Source organism: Cydia splendana, chromosome 27 (genome assembly GCF_910591565.1).
Source record: "Cydia splendana chromosome 27, ilCydSple1.2, whole genome shotgun sequence".
Classification (NCBI taxonomy): Eukaryota; Metazoa; Arthropoda; class Insecta; order Lepidoptera; family Tortricidae; genus Cydia; species Cydia splendana.
The window spans coordinates 2769237-2790368 of NC_085986.1; the positions used below are offsets into that span (position 1 = coordinate 2769237).

General features: G+C 40.5%; 1 protein-coding gene across 1 annotated transcript in view; it reads right to left on the reverse strand.

Moving 5' to 3' along the window:
- LOC134803770 (Krueppel-like factor 3) overlaps positions 1–21132 on the reverse strand; it is a 102304-nt gene that overhangs the window by 78801 nt on the left and 2371 nt on the right. Inside the window, exon 3 of the mRNA XM_063776607.1 lies at positions 6357–6413. Coding sequence (XP_063632677.1) covers positions 6357–6413 — 57 coding nt within the window. The remainder of the gene's footprint in view (positions 1–6356; positions 6414–21132) is intronic.

A 21132-nucleotide genomic window follows, 5' to 3' on the forward strand; every position in this document is an offset into this window, starting at 1 on the left:
TACTATGATCTGACAAGCCTAGATCTAGAGAGCACGTTTTCGTCCCAGGTATGTTGACTGCAAAATTGTCCAAACAAGTTCCGCTACACGGACGAGTTGGAATTTTTATCTGTAATTTTAGGTTATAGTTCGCAAGAGTATTTTCAAACAAAGTTACAGATTTGTCTATTTTCAATATGTTAATGTTGAAATCGCCACAGACAATTATTTGTTTCCGTTTTTTACTTGTCAATATAGCTAAGGCGAGTTCCAATCGTTCTGTATAGAGTTCTGAGTTTGGTGAGTTTGGTTGAGGTAGACCATGTCGGTCTCGCATCGGTCTATTTAGCCACCAAAAACGGTGTTTCTCCGGTGTTACACCATAAATCGTCTGCAATAGACGAAAAGGCCTGATGATGGTGATGAGTTTGGTGTGATATAATAGCTAATTATGTATTTAATTCGAATATAACATTGCCAGGCGTTTTAATTGGGGGAAAAGTGCCAAGTGACGTCCAAGATGCGCGACAAAGTGCCAAGTCATCTCACTTACTGGGTCAAATTTTATCGTGTTCCGTTACCCAAAGGGTGAAAACGGGACCTTATTACTATAAGGTCCCGTTTTCGGTCCCTTCTATAAATTGCACGTCGTTTCTACAACCCCTCTGTTGCCCAACCACTGTCACAACCACCCGCGGAACAGCTGCCAGGCGCCCGGATTAATTAATAATGATAGTATGGCACACTAACTAGAGTGATTTCGTTGCTCTATAAATTGCAAACCTATTTCCGTAGCTAGCTCTTAGACAACGGGTTGACTTTAGTCTGTCACATGGAATCGGGCTTTACGCCTACTTTGCATACAATTTCTGTGAATTTGTGCGGTGACGAAACTTTATCTCATCATCGGATCAATTGCACAAACGTGCATTCTGTGCATTTGAATACGTCCATAAACCGTTGGTCGGCAAAAGTGGCCCACCATGTTGCCCTACCATTGGAGGGGAAACTAAAATCGACGATGACACAAATGTTTCGTGGGCTCTTCATATTTCACCTGAAAATATAAATGCCTCTCACTAAATATTACCAAAAAGAATAGATAGTATAGAGGGGTCCTGTCATTGTAAATTTTGTAGTCACTGTAAATTTACTGCCATCTATCGACACACTACTAAAACTCAAAATGAAATCGTATAAAGTTAACAAAAAATGTATATATATGGATAAATGATTTTATTATTTTTATATCATTTTGATCCATGTTCATTCACTGATATCTATGTGTTAAAATTGTTAAATATGAAACGGCATCGTCACGCCATCTAGCCGAGGATAGGCTAAAGGTGTGTGCGCCATCTATTCGAGAATGACTTTTGCTTGAATTCCGAGGCACGTTTTTTCCTTAGACTTTATTCGTCTTATACGAAGTTACATATGTCTTTGATATTACTAAGGTAATATTTTTCATTAGAGATGCGCAAAACGCTTCACTGAGTTGAAAAGATTGATTCATATCTTTCGCTCGCGGTGATATGTATCACTCATTTCGCTCATTTCGTTCATTTCGCTCAGTGGATCTGTAAGCTTCTATTGTTCACGAGTGAGAAGAGAGAGATGTCAATCAATCAGATACACACAGCCATAAGTGCGACCGAGGCGGATAATCACGCGATACGCGACACCCTACGAATTCTTCCGAACCGCTCCGAAACCTATTCGCAAGTTCGCAACGTCTCACTCGTTCGCCCACTCATCCCGCTCGGCCGGCTCATTCGAATCATGAATGGGAAAGAGCGAGCAAGGAAAACTGAGATAGATGAGTTACTGAGCGAAATGAGCGAGTTGAATCTGCACTGTGTTGAAGAGTGAGTGAGTTCAGTCAAATGATACAGTTCATAGAAATCACACAACTCGTGAACGACACATGTCTATTTTTCATCAATTTATAAACCGTGAAATCAAGAGGATAGCGGTCGACCGCATCTCCATACAAACGTAATTCCCATTTTCCTCTCTGGATATTGGCATGGGAAATAATTTTAAGGTCAATGTGGCAAATTCCATCAATATAGGGACCTACCCTATATGAGCGTTTTTCTCGAACAACAAACAAAATTGATAATTTCATCGACAAAGCAGCAATTCCTTTTAGTTTCAGCAATCAAAAGCAATTGTTTTTGGCTGCTATTTAACTGATCACCAGATTTAGTAAAATTTAATACCAAAAAAATCTATTTTACCACCCTAAAATAATGAATGATCACCAAAATTATAACACCATTTTAATGTGAAATGATTACCAATTTTATTACACTTTACTATCATTTTAAAGGAAATGACACCAAACTAATCATTATTAACCCAAAAATACTAAATGATTACCAAATTTCAAACCCCATTTTAATGTGAAATGATAACCAAATTTTTACATTTTGCTATCCTATTAAAGAAAATGACACCAAAATAATCATTGTAAACCCAAAAATAGTAAATGACCACCAAAATTTGAACTCCATTTTAATGTAAAATTTTAACCAAATTTTTAAATCTTGATATCATATTAAAGCAAATGACTCCAAAATAGACGTGTGCGCCGATTAAAAAAGGATCGGCGGCGGCGTTTGCCTAAAAATCGGCGGCGGCGGCGTGTTTTCGGCGTGAAATCGGCGTGACCTTGACTTTCGGGTTTCTTAAGAGAAATCATTAATTTGTTGTTTTTCTTGAAAATTTTATCAATGCAGGTTACTGGTCAGTTAACAACGTATAGTTTGAATATGCTGTGAGTAAAAAAGGGTTTATAAATGAATATAGCATAGTTATAATAACTTGTTTACCCTAGTAACTGGCTTGCATTAAAGAGGTTACCTGGTCCCAATGACCTTCGATCCGATCTTTAACTCTCCGTTTTCTCAAGCTTTCCATGGGTATTAAAAATGACGTACGTAAATGACGTTTAACAAAACAGAACTCCACATATCCTTGACATTTGTTAGACTATAGTGGACTTCTATGGCTTTTTTTAATGGTTTTCTTGTCGTACAAGCAGGCTCACTGAGACTTATCTTCTTTCTCGTATTCTCATTGCTGAGGCTCTCGACCACATGTAATTTGTCTCCATTTCGTGCGGTCATAAGCCGTATGGACTGCACGGTGCAGACTGCCGCAAGCCGACCTCTTCATAGCGTTCGACCATATCACACATGCTCCAACTCGAGCACGTTTGCCACCATTCGGCTTAAATTCATGTGTTTCTCCACATCATGCGTTGGATAATATGTCCGAAGAATCTAAGGGCTCACCCATGGCATGTTGGGAAGAGATGAGTGGCGATATAGAGCTCTTTGAGAATGGAGGGGTTTGTTCTTCTAGCAGACCAAGGTATAAGCAGCACTAGCAGCAGTCTTCGTTCGTTCGTTAACAGTTAACGGTGAATATGTCGTAGTCAGGTCGTATAATCCGCCGTATTACATTACGGCTAGCCGTTTTCAAAAACAGGGGCGTTTTGAAATGCGGCGGTTCGACGATTAGCCGGATTGTCATTGCGATACGTTCTTCAATAAGGCGGCCTACGTTTAGCCGCATCGTACTACTATTTAGATTGTAGAGTGACCAGTTCTTTCGGTCGCCTACGTAATCGGAGTTTGACAATGTTTGCAATTTAATTTATTTTGATCATGGTCCCACCGCACTACATGTGTTTCTTTTCCAAAACATTCCCTTCACAACTTAAATAGGCGGAGCCCCGCGAAAGCGGGGCTTCTATTTCTGGGCGGTTTGCCCTTCGGGCATCTGAAGCTACCTAACTAACCTAACCTACTTACCTACCTACGCTTTTTTCCCCAAAGTGTAATGTTTTCACGGACGTCTCACTAAATCAATATGTAGGTAGGTTAGGTTCGTTAGGTAGCTTCAGATGCCCGAAGGGCAAACCGCCAGAAATAGCTCGCTTCGCGGGGCTCCGTCTAGTTAAGTTGCCAAGGAAATGTTTTTTGAAAAGAAACAGTCCGACGAAATCCAGATTTGATGGACACCCCAGCGTTTTTCATAGTTTGTGTTGTTATGTCAGGCAGCACCACGAGTGTTAAAAATAGGAACTAAAAACTGCCAAAGCGGCGCCTAATGACTCGCTGTATTACATTACGGCTAGCCGTGTTGAAGGACGTATGGCGCCGAATACATTCCGGCGGATTCTCATTCAGCCGCATTCAATCCGGCTAATCGTTGAACCGCCGCATTTCAAAACGCCCCTGTTTTTGAAAACGGCTAGCCGTAATGTAATATGGCGGATTATACGATCCGACTGCGACAAATACTTAGGATTACTCAGTTACTTCAATTGGTGTGTCAAATAGTTTCTGCAACTGGCTATTCAGTTTTATTTAATTAATAATTGGTGTATATTTGACAACTGTAACATAATACAAAATCCATTTTGTAATTCAAAAACCAATTTGGAATAGCTAATTAACAACACTCAAGGTCACGCCGATTTCACGCCGATCATTTATCGGCGGCGGCGGCGTGGTCAAAAAGCCCGGCGGCGGCGGCGCGCCGGCGCGGCGCACACGTCTACTCCAAAATAATCATTGTAAACCCAATATTAGTAAATGTCCACCAAAATTGCAACCACATTTTAATTAAAAATGTGCAAATATTTAATATAATTATCGTTATATTAATTAATCCACTTCGTCACCTTTTTGTAGTAGCATTTTATTTCTGTAACAGTCGCAGTTCTAACCTAACCTAACCCACTTTTCTAGTAGTATTTCGTTTCTGTAAGGGTTGCAGTTCTAACCTAACCTAACCCACTTTTCTAGTAGCATTTATTTTCTGCAAGGGTCGCAGTTCAAACCTAACCTAACCCACTTTTCTAGTAGCATTTCTTTTCTGCAAGGTTCGCAGTTCAAACCTAACCTAACTCACTTTTCTAGTAGCATTTCGTTTCTGTATGGGTCGCAGTTCAAACCTAACCTAACCCACTTTTCTAGTAGCATTTTTTTTCTGTAAGGGTCGCAGTTCAAACCTAACCTAACCCACTTTTCTAGTAGCATTTCTTTTCTGTAAGGGTCGCAGTTCAAACCTAACCTAACCCACTTTTCTAGTAGCATTTCTTTTCTGTAAGGGTCGCAGTTCAAACCTAACATATCCGACTTTTCTAGTAGCATTTCTTTTCTGTAAGGGTCGCAGTTCAAACCTAACCTAACCCACTTTTCTAGTAGCATTTCTTTTCTGTAAGGATCGCAGTTCAAACCTAACCTAACCCACTTTTCTGATAGCAGTTTGGTTCTGTATGGGGCGCAGTTCAAACCTAACCTAAACCACTTTTCTAGTAGCATTTCGTTTCTAGAAGAATTATTATTTTGGAGTCATTTGCTTTAATAGGATAGAAAACCTAACCCACTTTTCTAGTAGCATTTCGTTTCTGTATGGGTCGCAGTTCAAACCTAACCTAACCCACTTTTCTAGTAGCATTTCGTATCTGTATGGGTAGCAGTTGAAACTTAACCTAGCCCACTTTTTAGTAGCATTTCGGTTCTGTGAGGATCGCAGTTCTAACCTAACCTAACCCACTTTTATAGTAGCATTTCGTTTCTGTAAAGGTCGCAGTTCAAACCTAACCTAACCTACTTTTCTAGTACCATTTCGTTTCTGTAAGGGTCGCAGTGCTAACCTAACCCACTTAACTGATAGCAGTTTGACTTACTTTTCTAGTAGCATAACGAAATGCTACTAGAAAAGTAGATTAGGTAAGGTAGGTATGCGGTGCGGGGTACGGGGGGTTGAGCGGGAGGGGCTAGTAATTTTGGCATCAGTTTACTTTATTTGGTAATATGTATACATTTTTTGGTAATCATAGTGGTTTATTTAGGTGAAAATATCGCATTAATTTGGTCTTCAAGATTTGGTGATCATTAATGATTTTTGGTGATCATTCAATATATTTGGTATTTGAATACACTTTGAAGTGCAGTCGTAATTAAAATGGTGGTACTTTTGTATTTTTAGGCCTTATTTTTTTGGTGTTCAGTAATTTTTTTTGGTAAGCATGATTTTTTTATTTAGGGACCAAAGTATTTTTTGGTGGTCATTATATTTGTAGCCATTGTTTTTTTTCCTACGATTGAAAATCAAAGAAATATACGCTCGTAGACTCTAGACTCGTAGCTCGTAGACGTAGGGAATAGTCCCTATGACGGAATTAGTCACATTGCCCTTACACGATTTCTCTTCCCGCTTCTTCGTGAATTTCGTGATTCGACTACGACACGACTACGAGTAGTGTGACATTATGACACATACCTCCATGGTACCGCTCATCCTAAAACAACAGTAACCCCCCCACCCCTGAATAATATAACATTATGACATACCTCCATGGTAGTGGGCAGCACGGCGTCCTCTCGACGCCCCGCGCCCTCCCGCTCATCCTGAAACAATAATCAATTTATTAAGAAAAAAAAATGGTACAATAGAAACAATACAGAACTGCAAACACTTCAGGTACAGTCGGTCGCTATCAGATATATTGGGGCGGGCAAGGTGTTCACAATATCTGAACAGGCACTCTAACGCCTTGACAATAGAGGCGTGCTCAGATAGTTGCGCTCGGATTTTAAACTAGACCGAGCCAGTCCGCGAGTGAACACAGCAGCAAAAAAAATGCCTAATTGCTCGGTTTTTTGTTGTAAAAAGAGATCGGGGACATCAAATTTACAAAAATATTTTTTTTTACATATATCATACGTTTAATTACATTTTTTGCTGGATTTATCGATTTTGCTCGCCCAGTACAAACTGATTAATTGGTCGAGCGACAAATCCAACTTCTCATCTCTCAGAAAACAATAAAATTCTTCGACGAAAATGTGTTAGTGTGCGTGTTGTGACACTTGTGACTCGTCCGTACCTACACAAAAACAGATCGAGGTGTGCAAGATTTGTCTATGTAGGGTGTCATTTTCTATGTATTTGTGTCGTCATTACATATTGGATTTTGTATGTAAGTGTGTGAGAAGTGCGACTGTGTGCACTTTTCCCCCCGCAAAAAATGGCAGAAAGATTTGTACGGTAAGAATGGTAAGATATCGCTTGGGTCCCTCCCTTCCGACGTGTCGGAAGCCGGTGTTGCTCGAAGGCTCCATGTCATCATAATATTGCATTGTCAAACATATGCATGCAAAATTTCAGCTCAATTGGAAATCGGGATGTGGGTCAAGCTAAGCTTCTAAGATTTGACCCACACTGACTAACTAACATACCGTTAGGTGACAACCAAAACGCATTAATTACCACCACAAGTCCATAGCCATAGTGAACCATATTAGTACCAAAATAAGGTCGGTCAGTTTTTTTAGCCACCCTGTATATTCCATCGCTGATAAGAGAACCGTTTTCATCAATATGGTTACGGGACCCTAAAAAGCTCGTAATCGGTGATCTATATCGATCTCGATCATTTAGGCTCGTCCTGCGAGGCCGCGGCGTGGGAACCTAGCATTTCGCGCTTTCACTGCGTGTGCGCATGGGCTAACACTGATGGAGCCCACTAGACGGTGCATAACTAAGCTCGTAAACGGTGATCTATATCGGTCTCGATCATGTAGGCGCGTCCTGCGAGACCGCGGCGTGGGAGCCTAGCATTTCGCGCTTTCACTGCGTGCGCGCATGGGCTAACACTGATGGAGCCCACTAGACGGTGCATAACTAAGCTCGTAAACGGTGATCTATATCGGTCTCGATCATGTAGGCGCGTCCTGCGAGACCGCGGCGTGGGAGCCTAGCATTTCGCGCTTTCACTGCGTGCGCGCATGGGCTAACACTGATGGAGCCCACTAGACGGTGCATAACTAAGCTCGTAAACGGTGATCTATATCGATCTCGATCATTTAGGCGCGTCCTGCGAGGCCGCGGCGTGGGAACCTAGCATTTCGCGCTTTCACTGCGTGCGCGCACTCGGCTAACACTGATGGAGCCCACTAGACGGTGCATAACTAAAAAACCGGCCAAGTGCGAGTCGGACTCGCACACGAAGGGTTCCGTACCATAATGCAAAAAAACGGCAAATAAAAACGGTCACCCATCCAAGTACTGACCCCGCCCGACGTTGCTTAACTTCGGTCAAAAATCACGTTTGTTGTATGGGAGCCCCACTTAAATCTTTATTTTATTCTGTTTTTAGTATTTGTTGTTATAGCGGCAACAGAAATACATCATCTGTGAAAATTTCAACTGTCTAAGCTATCACGGTTCGTGAGATACAGCCTGGTGACAGACGGACGGACGGACGGACAGCGGAGTCTTAGTAATAGGGTCCCGTTTTACCCTTTGGGTACGGAACCCTAAAAAGCTCGTAATCGGTGATCTATATCGATCTCGATCATTTAGGCTCGTCCTGCGAGGCCGCGGCGTGGGAACGTAACATTTCGCGCTTTCACTGCGTGCGCGCATGGGCTAACACTGATGGAGCCCACTAGACGGTGCATAACCGAAACCAGGCGTGGCTCACTCCGCGATTTCGTCGCGTTTCTTCAAGTACATGCTGCCCACACCAATTTTGTTGCACACAGCCATAGTTGTTGGTTGTTGCCGCGCAGCACACCGCTACGGAAAGGACGCCCGCACGCGCTTGCGCCACCTGGCGGTCATTTCTGTCGTAATAGACGCATTTTGTTAAAGTGAATCTTCTGTACTACTATTATTTATTCTGTGCCGAAACTGGCATCTGCCGTTACGGAATTTCTAACTTTAATTTTGTAAACGCTAAGGTCACGATTTAAAATAGAGCACACAATAAGACTGTGCTTACTACGTATGTTAATGTGTATTTATTAACTCACATTTATAGACGGGTCTAACGCGAATTTTATTACGCGATGTTTTTTTAGCCGTGACCACGACCAGTGAAACCTGTGTCGAAACGTCGGTAAATCAAGGTAGTTGAATAAAATTCGCGTTAGACCCGTCTATAAATGTGAGTTAATATGTGTTCAAAACGCGAAAGTTTAAAATATTATATTTTAATGTGTATTTATTAATGTGCACAACACGACATTATAGTTTATAACAGTGGTGGGCAAAGTACGGCCCGCGGGCCAGCTCCGGGTCGCGAAAGGACTTTATAGGGCCCGCTGCCCTTCCTTCCAAATAATTATTAGTATATGGCCTGCGAAATAATGAAAATTTTAGCTGCAGTTCTGGGCCCCCCTCTGAAATCTCTGAAGCTTTCTGGTCCCCCATAAAAAAGTTTGCCCACCACTGGTTTATAACAATCAATAGGGAATATTAGGCAAAGCTCTGCGTAGGTGGCACCATTAGCACATACAGTAAACAAACGTCATTGACATCATCAATGACACATCATGCGTCACTAGGTCAATCAGATGGCCTACCGTGAAACACGACAATCGAAAGTTCGGTTTCTGCCTCTCTATCACTCTTGCTTATTCGATCGATAGAGAGGCAGATAAAGAAATTCCGATTTTCGCGTTTCGCGGTAGGCCACCTGTAAACAAACCCCGTTGATGTATCAATGTCATAGTAAAAACTTGTCAAAAAACTGTTTAAGGCGTAGTATGTATAAGTTACTCTATGGTTTACTAAACAAATTAGTGCTGCACTCTGGAGCAGAACATAGTAATACTCCGTATTGATCCAGTTTAGTTACACGAGTAATTGGGTGGTTTTATCATGTTTTACGGTGCTGATTGCGCGGTAATGATAGATCTATAGGAGGTAGTCAACGGCTACAAATGATTTACGCATGATGCCGTTGCAGCCGTTGGTCTAGTTTAGAACGGGACGGTCTAAATTCGAATAATAGATCAGTTTCGTGTGAATTACTTTAATTAAGAGATTTGCCACTAAAATCAATAATTGGGTACTTTCCTCTACTTAAAATAAATTATTTCACACTGTGCACGAAAACACCAGATCATTATTAGAAAAACATAGATAGCAGTTATTTTTAAACACAATTTCTATTTAATAAATCGGATGGAAGTATAAAAACCGGGCAAGTGCGAGTCGGACTCGCGCACGAAGGGTTCCGTACCATAATGCAAAAAAAAAACGAAAAAAAAAGCAAAAAAAAAACGGTCACCCATCCAAGTACTGACCACTCCCGACGTTGCTTAACTTTGGTCAAAAATCACGTTTGTTGTATGGGAGCCCCATTTAAATCTTTATTTTATTCTGTTTTTAGTATTTGTTGTTATAGCGGCAACAGAAATACATCATCTGTGAAAATTTCAACTGTCTAGCTATCACGGTTCGTGAGATACAGCCTGGTGACAGACGGACGGACGGACGGACGGACGGACAGCGAAGTCTTAGTAATAGGGTCCCGTTTTACCCTTTCGGTACGGAACCCTAAAAAGGGTCGTGTAATTCTCTACGGTTACTGAGTGCTGGCGAGTCGAACCAGTCTAAAATGTGTCATCCAGATGCGTAACGAAGGCGCGTTATCGGAGTGCGCACCTACACTGGTTTTTTGAGCGGTGATTAAGACCCTTTATTGCAGTACGGTTACCATCAGTTTGTCACTGACATAATCACGGTTTTTAAACGACATTGTTGCTTTGCCAACGGGAGGCGACCGCTCACACAAAAGAAAGAATGGCTTTTGTTTAAAAGATTAGGGTCTTTGGCGTAAAAATCATTTGAGAAAATTCATACTATACTTACCAGTACGGTTACCATCAGTTTGTCACTGACATAAACGCCGTCGAGAACGTAATTTACTTTCTATACATCTCGCTCGCACTCGCATATTAGTGCAAACGGGATGTATAGAAAGTAAATTACGTTCTCGACGGCGTTTATGTCAGTGACAAACTGATGGTAACCGTACTGCTGACTGTACCAAGAGGCGTTTGGTTGTTTGTCACCGGGTCACCGCCGTGGCATTAATAAAATTATTAACATAACTATAAACAATTAACCGCACAAATTAAATCGTAATAGTAGAATATTAGCGAAGCGCAACATTGTGGGGATTAGATAACACTGAGTTAAAAGTCAGGCAGAGGCGCGAAACTCCTTCCTTCGGGCAAACTCGGCTCCGTTCGGCACACCATTGCTCCGAGCAATTATTAGGGTTGACACATCTTGACGTCCCTTTGCGTCAAGCCACAGAATAAATAATAGTATACTACCGTACAGAAAGGACGCTTCCTACAAAACCGAAGTTTGACAGCGATTCAAGGACGAATCATGATATCCCTTTCTAACGTATGGCACTATGTCTTTCTGACATTTCATGTCAAAATTCAAACCATTATCTTATCTGTGGTCGTGCACGCAAAAGGACGTCAAGTGGTGCCAACCCTAATAATTGTTCGGAGCAATGCTGAGCCGAACGGAGCCGAGTTTGCGCGAAGTCAGGAGTGTCTCCCCACTGCTCTTGTGCTGCACGTAGGGTTGAAAAAACCCGGAAAAATTCCTGTTTTTTTCTAAAAGCCATGTTTTTTAAGTTTTATTCGAAAAAAAACAATGTCACTTGGTTTATATATTTTTCCGAAAAAAACAAAAAAATCGGAAATAAACGGAAAAAACGCACTTTGAAAAGAACTTGTGAATTTTTGCATTTATATTTAATCCATAGTTTAGGTAACTACACCTGCTTAGTCGTGTGTTTTGTTATCTAAATGCTGGCTGGCGATCGTTTGTGAAAATGTCTATTGACTTTGACGATGTCGTTAGTTTAAAAAAGTTTCATTTCTTTCCCAAAAAAACTGAAAAATTACGGAAAAAAACGAACATTTCAAAACGTCCTGTAAAAACGATTTGATTTTTTCCAGATTTTTCAACACTAGCTGCACGTTATATTCTACCTCTGTCTATATTCCAACTCTGTGGATAACACAACTAAATTATATGTTTGCGTGTTAAATCGCCATAACTCATAGCATCCTCGACCGAAGTTTGATCATGGATAGAACCACCAATTAGTATTACTAACACTATCGTATCGTGTTAGGACGTTTGCAGTTTAATTTCGCAACATCCTATAAATAGCGATACCTATCATAGTCTAATAAAACATGGTCTTCCATTCCTAGAGTGACACGGGGCTACGTCACAACAACATGGCCGCTATATATAGCGCTATCGCATATTATCATATAGCGCTGTCGCATGATGACGTAAGCCCGTGTCAGTTAGGTGACCTAGAAAAGACGGGAATGGAGTACCAGGCGGAGTATATTATTATACCATGATACCTATAGTCTGTATCCTTCATTAACGTATATATCTATGGACTGGCCTTACGGGCACTAAAAATGGTACTAGTTTAGCGGTGTGACTCACGAATTCCAGCCAATCGTGCAGTCTAACGCAACTAGTTGCGACCAATAGCGCGCGTGATGCGATCTCATCAACCAATCGCGCGCGTGATGCGAACTCATCAACCAATCGCGTTGTACCGGTGTCACACCGCTGTACTGGCCCCTGTCATGCCTCATTATTATTGTCCGTAAAGCCAGTTCCTAGATATGTCAATGGTATCCTTAGGTATTTAAAAAGAGTGAACAAAATCTACCCTCAAATGGCATCTTAAGCCAGTTGAGGGTAGATGCAAACATTACATGATCAAATAATGTAGGTTAAAGTCAGGTCGTTCAGTGACTGATCCAGGCGGTTTTTGTATTTGGTTGGTTAATCAATAAATGTTATAACTACCCGAAAATGTACAAATTACTTGTTTACTTTTATTTAAGTACCTAAAGATACAGAGTAAAAGATACCTTAACAGTTTTGAATGATTCACTGTTACTTTCACTAGTCACTAGACTTATGGCTCCTCTACACGAATGGCCAACGCCGGCCAATTCAAGGGACGCATTTATGCATTAGAGGGAGCAAGTGATATTGCTATCTCAGTCTACCACATGGCTGCGTCCCTTGGATTGGCCGGCGTTGGCCATTCGTGTAGAGGAGCCATTATATCAACCGGGATATGAACCAACGACCAACGAGTGTGAACGCGACCAGACCAACGAGTGTGAACGAGGCCGGTGGTAACGTTGAAAGCGAACGCAGCCGACGCGCACGAATGAGGGTATAGTTAGACCAAGAAAAGTCTGCAGCGATTTTGATAACCCACGCAGTTACACGTCACAATTTCATAGAAGTTTTGACGTTTAAAATAACACTTGCACTGCGTGGGCTATCAAAATCGCTGCAGACTTTTCTTGGTTTAACTCTAGACCGAGCGCGGTCTACACAACTTTGACACCCACCCGCTACCATCAGCACCTCTAGCACAACTGGCCGCGACAGGCGCGAGAAGAGACAGATCGGCGCGACTTGGCGGCTTGTCGCGTGTTGGCAGCACAACTCACGCGCGAGAGCCGCGACAATCTCGCGATCAGGTGTCACTGTCAGAAAATGACAACGATCGCGACTTTGAACTAAAATCCGTAGCACAACTGCCTATTTTGAGACAAAATATTCTCTCGGCTTTATGTCAATCCGCGAGTTGAAGTCTACGCGACTTTATAACGCGACTCGCTCTCGCGGGTGGTTTGCTTGTACTTTTTTAACTGAACTCATGATAATTATAACTTAAAAACAAGTTTCATATATTATGTAATAATATAATTTGTATAATTACTTATTGCCCTAAGGGATAAGGAAGTATGGAATAATCACTAAATGCGCTTTACGCACTCTTATATCGATTATGCACGGTGATACCTACAAGTACCACAACACACCCATCATGTTTACAACTTTAATTTCAAACAGCTAGCTTGTAGGTACTCAATTAAGTAAATAGGTACATATGTAGGATTTTTTAAATTTGAATTCAGGTTCGTAAGTTTGTAAAAGTAATCCTAAGACTTCCTTACACAAAACTTTCATCAACCTAACAACGGAGCCCGCTTGCTTGTACATAAACGAAGCCGATGAGGTACAAATGTTCAAAACAAACTATCCAACTTATTAAGTAAGCCATAGTCTTAGTAGTAGTATTTAGGATCACGGTTAGATGTCTAATTTCAACAATCTCTTACTATTTAGGTACCGTTTGGAACCTTCCTCGACTTCAACAAAACATACCTACATGTGGCCTGTGCCCGCTGCATCGTACTGTAACAGAATTATGTAATACGTGGCTGTAACAGGATCATGTCCGGCTCAAAATCATGCTTTGTATGAAATATTATCAGTCATCACCCACTAAACCATTCCGTCCCCTGCCAACACCATACCGTGACGTGACTGGACCGACCCGACTAACAATATTTTGAAGTCGTTACGCTCATGTCATAGTCTGCGTAGCATAGGTACGGTTATCATATGGTCGACCATATTGAAACTCCTCTAGATCATACCCGCGATCTAGATGTTTCACTTCATGTTTGACAGGGCCTGATACGATCATGCTATGATACGTTGCTGTCAGCATTAGGTATGAAGTGGGCCTTGGGGAGCTAATCATGGCTTCTAGGAGTTGTAGGTACCTACCTACTTTATTTTTGTTTAATTTCAGGTAAAAAATACAGGAGTGAAAAAAAAAACAATATTTAAATTAATAGTATATTGCTTTGCCTTATATATTCTTGCAATATTCGACTTCTTATTATTAAACCTAATATATTATTAACATCTAGAACCACAATAGAGAAATTGTAAGAATCTTCTTTATTACCCTTGAAAAGTATTTTCTGTCTTCCTTTTTATTCGACATGCGGCGTAGGACAATTAAATATCACCCTGGAAAGAAAATTGGTTTGTAAACAAAAAAATAAAATATGGTCGTGACTTCATCGAGGACTATGAAATAAGCTTTTCATATCAATTTGTCAAATCATAAACAGTTACACAGTACACACACATGCCATCCATTATTGGCACAATATTTGCTTATGAAAGCAGAAAAATATAAATGATCGTATTAGATTATTATCAGTTTTGGTACCAAAAAGACTATTATTTTCGCAGTCGACATCTAGCATCGAGTAGCGGAATTATCAGTACCACTACTTGATACCAGCACCTCTAGCACATCTTGCATCCGCGACTTAGACCGCGACTCGAGTCGACATTCCCGCGGCTGTCAAATCTGTCTATTTCCGTAGCACAACTTGTACCCGCGACTGCAACAGCCGCGTAGAGAACTCAAAGTCGCGGCGCGACTCATCAGTGTTCCCCGATGGAATCAAAGTCTAAACAAAAATGCTATTTACATGTGACAACACTGAATCGGAAACAGGGTTGCGCTATTTCATTCGTTCTTTGGTGGTAAAAAATCTAGTTTATTGTCGATGGTTAAGTTTTTCCTGTCAAAGTCAAGGAACTTTCAAATTTTGTCAACATTTAATTACGAGAAAAAATATGAAAAAAATGTAAGTAATAGAGCCTTATATACTAAATTTTGATAATATTCCTTAAAATATATATTGTTTATTAATTTCTGTTTAATGAACCTTTTAAATAAAATAGTTTTGTAAATTAACTATAATTAATGGAATTGCTATTATTGGTTTCGTTCTCATATTCCTGTTGTAAATTGTGTATTTTTTTTTCAGAATAAGTCCAGCATTATCCTAGACACGATTGATATCCCAGCACCCAAAGGAAAATATTGTTAACAGGAATGTGCCAACGGGACCCGAAGTGGAGAGTCAGGAAAAGAAACACACTAGGCAAGCTTGTAGGTTTCAAAGCGGAGCTGTCCCGGTTTCTAAAGTCACTAAGATGTGAGAAGCGCTTTAGCTTTAAGAACACCACCGAGGAAGTGAACTATTATAATAACCATAATGGTTATAGCGTATCTATCTATAGTTCCTTTTCTTTAGCATTAGAAATAAGGTAAACAATCTTGATGTGTCTTTTAATTGATAAACACATTTTAAAAATAAGTTACGGCAAATATGTAACAATTATGAATCTAATACGACCATTTATCTTTTTCTGCTTTCATAAGCAAATATTGTGCCAATAATGGATGGCATGTGTGTGTACTGTGTAACTGTTTATGATTTGACAAATTGATATATAAAAGCTTATTTCATAGTCCTCGATGAAGTCACGACCATATTTTATTTTTTTGTTTACAAACCAATTTTCTTTCCAGGGTGATATTTAATTGCCCTACTCCGCATGTCGAAGAAAAAGGAAGAGAGAAAATACTTTTCAAGGGTAATAAAGAAGATTCTTACAATTCTCTATTGTGGTTCTAGATGTTAATAATATATTAGGTTTAATAATAAGAAGTCGAATATTGCAAGAATATATAAGGCAAATCAATATACTATTAATTTAAATATTGTTTATTTTTACACTCCTGTATTTTTTTACCTAAAATTAAACAAAAATAAAGTAGGTATTAGGTACCTACAACTCCTAGAAGCCATGATTAGCTCCCCAAGGCCCACTTCATACCTAATGCTGACAGCAACGTATCATAGCATGATCGTATCAGGCCCTGTCAAACATGAAGTGAAACATCTAGAACGCAGGTATGATCTAGAGGAGTTTCAATATGGTAGACCATATGATAACCGTACCTATGCTACGCAGACTATGACATGAGCGTAACGACTCCTTCAAAATATTGTTGGTCGGGTCGGTCCAGTCACGTCACGGTATGGTGTTGGCAGGGGACGGAATGGTTTAAAAATCAAAATCAAAAATCTAAATCAAAATCAAAATATACTTTATTCATGTAGGCCTAGCAACAAGCTCTTATGAATCGTAATTAATCTTAATCTAATTATCAGAGCAATTTATTGATGTTAATATTATTCCATAATAAAATTGGATTATTATACATATCAAATTTAACACTAAAAATTTCACAAAAGGATCGTCAAACATTAAAAAGATTGTATAAAAAAATACTAGTCTAGAATTTCTAGAATAAAATCTAAATGTCAAAAAAAAAGCATAAGTAACAAAAGAAGTAGATAGTATTACATCGGAATATCCATTTCCTCATCATTAATCAAATATACCTAATAAATAAATAATCATTTCGAATAACAATTAATCCCACGTTGTAATATCATTCATGTAGTCTTGTGTGGTATAATAAGCTTTAGAAATAAGTTTACGCTTTACATAATTCTTAAATTTATTAATAGATAATTCAGTAATATGGTTTGGAAGTTTATTATAAAATCTTACACAATTACCCATGAATGATTTTTTTAATTTTATGGAGCCGAGGGAAGGGTTTAGTGGGTGATGACTGATAATATTTCATACAAAGCATGATTTTGAGCCGGACATGATCCTGTTACAGCCACGTATTACATCATTCTGTTACAGTACGATGCAGCGGGCACAGGCCACATGTAGGTATGTTTTGTTGAAGTCGAGGAAGGTTCCAAACGGTACCTAAATACTAAGAGATTGTTGAAATTAGACATCTAACCGTGATCCTAAATACTACTACTAAGACTATGGCTTACTTAATAAGTTGGATAGTTTGTTTTGAACATTTGTACCCACCCACCTCATCGGCTTCGTTTATGTACAAGCAAGCGGGCTCCGTTGTTAGGTTGATGAAAGTTTTGTGTAAGGAAGTCTTAGGATTACTTTTACAAACTTACGAACCTGAATTGAAGTTTTAAAAATTCCTACATATGTACCTATTTACTTAATTGAGTACCTACAAGCTAGCTGTTTGAAATTAAAGTTGTAAACATGATGGGTGTGTTGTGGTACTTGTAGGTATCACCGTGCATAATCGATATAAGAGTTCGTAAAGCGCATTTAGTGATTGTTCCATACTCCCTTATCCCATAGGGCAATAAGTAATTATACCAATTATATTATTACATAATATATGAAACTTGTTTTTAAGTTATAATTATCATGAGTTCAGTTAAAAAAGTACAAGCATACCACCCGCGAGAGCGAGTCGCGTTATAAAGTCGCGTAGACTTCGACTCGCGGATTGACATAAAGCCGAGAGAATATTTTGTCTCAAAATAGGCAGTTGTGCTACGGATTTTAGTTCAAAGTCGCGATCGTTGTCATTTTCTGACAGTGACACCTGATCGCGAGTTTGTCGCGGCTCTCGCGCGTGAGTTGTGCTGCCAACACGCGACAAGCCGCCAAGTCGCGCCGATCTGTCTCTTCTCGCGCCTGTCGCGGCCAGTTGTGCTAGAGGTGCAGAATTCTCTAGTGTCGCGCCTCACGAAAATTGTAGTGAACGACAATTTACAACTAATATTAGAAGCAGAAGGAGTTGAAAATAAAGTTCCGGTTAATCCGATTAAAATATTAGCTGGAAATTGTTGAGCATTAGACTTTTCGGTCGTTGCAACATCTATTGTCAAGTAGCAGTACTGATAATTCCGCTACTCGATGCTAGATGTCGACTACGAAAATAATAGTCGTTTTGGTACTAAAACTGATGGTGTGAATGAGCACTCTATGCTATAGCGTAATGCCTCCTACCAGGCGTGGCTCACTCCGCGATTTCGTCGCTTTGCAACAGGTAGCTACAAGTACATCCGTCCCACACCAATTTTGGTGGCTAACCATGAGCCGCGCGTGGCGCTGTCGCCACCTAGCGGCCATATCTGTCCTGATCGTAGCAGACGCGTTTTGTTAGAGAGTGAATCTTCTGCCTGAGAAAGTGAGTGAACCTAGTACTATTATTTATTCTGTGCTCCTACTTCTGTGTCTATTCTGAACGAGCTCAACATAAAAACCCGTCTATCTACTATCTGTCTCAGGAGAATCCTCGGCTTCTTTGGGCACTTGGCCCGGCGGGAACCCGACAGTCTAGAGAAGTTGATGATCGGTGGCCAGGTTGAGGGCAGAAGAGGCAGAGGCAGAATACCCACACGCTGGTTTAATGCCATTGAGGCAGTCACACGCGTCAAGTTCCAGGGCTCTATGCGGAAGACAGAAGATCGGCCATGTTGGAGAGCAATCCAAGAAAACGCAACTTATGGCGGTCACGACCCTCAGTCATGAGGTTACGACGAAGAAGAAGAAGAAGCTCCTACTTCGGTTGCGTATTAAGGTACCATTAGGTTTCAGACTGCACCAGTGTTACTGCTTCAGTGTTGTGTTGCAAATAATTACAATTACATGAACAAATAGAATCAGAATCACTTCCTATGCGCGTTGGAGGGCCTGCCATCTTGTGTCCTAAATCGGAAACATATGTGCACATTTACATTGCCAAAGCAAAACAAAACGCATCTACCGGTCTCGTAGATACGATTCCTTGTAAATAGTAGGTCCTGCCATCTTGTGGGCTACATCGGAAACATAAACGTTACATTTACGCCTCGCGCCTAAAATCTGACGGCTCCTATGCTGCCCCTATACTTTATGCACGCGTGTAGTTAGTGTACGATATTCTATTGGTTCTTAACAAACACATCCCTCGCTACGCGTCCTCGCACATCTCTGGTGGAAACGCAGCCTTACTACGCAGTCTAACGTATTGGAACAGGGTATAGCTATTTTCCTGTCAATTTAATTAATTTTTATTTTTGTAATGTTTTCCATACCTAATTTTAATTGTATATGCTGACATACCTATTGTATATATATAATAATGTTAATAGGGTATTTACTATTTGACTGTATTTAAAATGAATTATTTTTCACCATGCATGAAAAAGCACCAGAAGATTAATAGAAAAACGTAGACAGCAGATATTTTTAGACAAAATTTCTATTTTAAAACCCGTATAAAACTATAAAGAGTAGGTAATTTAATTTGATTATGACGTCACATGCTAGTGTTTCCATAGTAGCAAAATCGTTTTGACAGTTCGAAAAAAGAAACTGATTTGACTAGTAGTCCAATACCCTATTACGCATCTGTGACAATGTATGATTAATACAAATAAAGAATATGAATATGAATACCTACTCCGGCTCCGGACATATTTTGCCTCGTCGTTGCAGTCTCTTTGAGATGCATTTCGCAATCAAGATTGATGCGCTGACCTTACTCTAACTGTCTAACCATTGCTTCATTGAGTAAATAAGTACACATTAATTGGATTCACCAACTTTAAATACACTCTTATGTTCGCCCTTTACGTTGGTAGCCTGGCGGTAAGACTTTTAAATCTGGAGGTCGCGGGTTCAAATTCAAACGAAACCTAACAACGAGTTTTTGGGAACTTATGTAAGATAGGTGGGTGACTAGTTTTTGTCACTAGTTGCCATCGTTACGGTCTCCTGGGTACTCTTACAATACTAGTTATTTCGTATTTAAATGAACCAGACTTGAATTTTTTGGTAGTTATAAAGCCTTTCCATAATGGGACATCTACTAAGCACGTTTGTAGAACATGGTACAGCAGTTCTTCTAAGAAACTATGCTACTATTGTCTCCTGGCTGATGGGACAGAATAACAACAAGAAATAGTTGATCGACCCAGGTACATCCATTGATATTTACTAGTTGCTTTTCAGTGAATCAAAACATCGTGAGAAAGAAGGGCTAATCCCAATAAGGCCTATTTTTTCCCTTGGGTGAAAGGTCAGATGGCAGTCGCTTTTGTAATAAAAAATAAGTTCTATAACTAAAACCCGACTACTGCAAATCGCGCTCTAAAAAGTATGAAACAAGATAGAATTCTTATCTGAAATTATCATATAGGAAAATTATAAGAGTTATCATTTTTTTATATATTTACAGAGATATTCAAAGGATCGCCGTGGACGTATGCCACGATTATAAACTTTAAGGTAAAGTGGAAACCTTTGGCATGAAGGCGCCTTCGGCGCCTGGCTTTGGAACGCGTACAGCGAGCCTCGTACGTCGGGCTACGCCCGACTCTTTTAGTATGAGGGCGCCTTCGGCGCCCGGCTTTGGAAGGCGTACATCGTGCCTCGTACGTCGGGCTACGCCCGACTCTTTTAGTATGAGGGCGCCGAAGGCGCCCGGCTTTGGAACGCGTACAGCGAGCCTAGTACGTTGGGCTACGCCCGACACTTTTAGTATGAGGGCGCCGAAGGCGCCCGGCTTTGGAACGCGTACATCGTGCCTCGTACGTCGGGCTACGCCCGAAGCTTTTAGTATGAGGGCGCCGAAGGCGCCCGGCTTTGGAACGCGTACATCGTGCTTCGTACGCCGGGCTACGGCCGACTCTTTTAGTATGAAGGCGCCGAAGGCACCCGGCTTTGGAACGCGTACAGCGAGCCTCATACGTC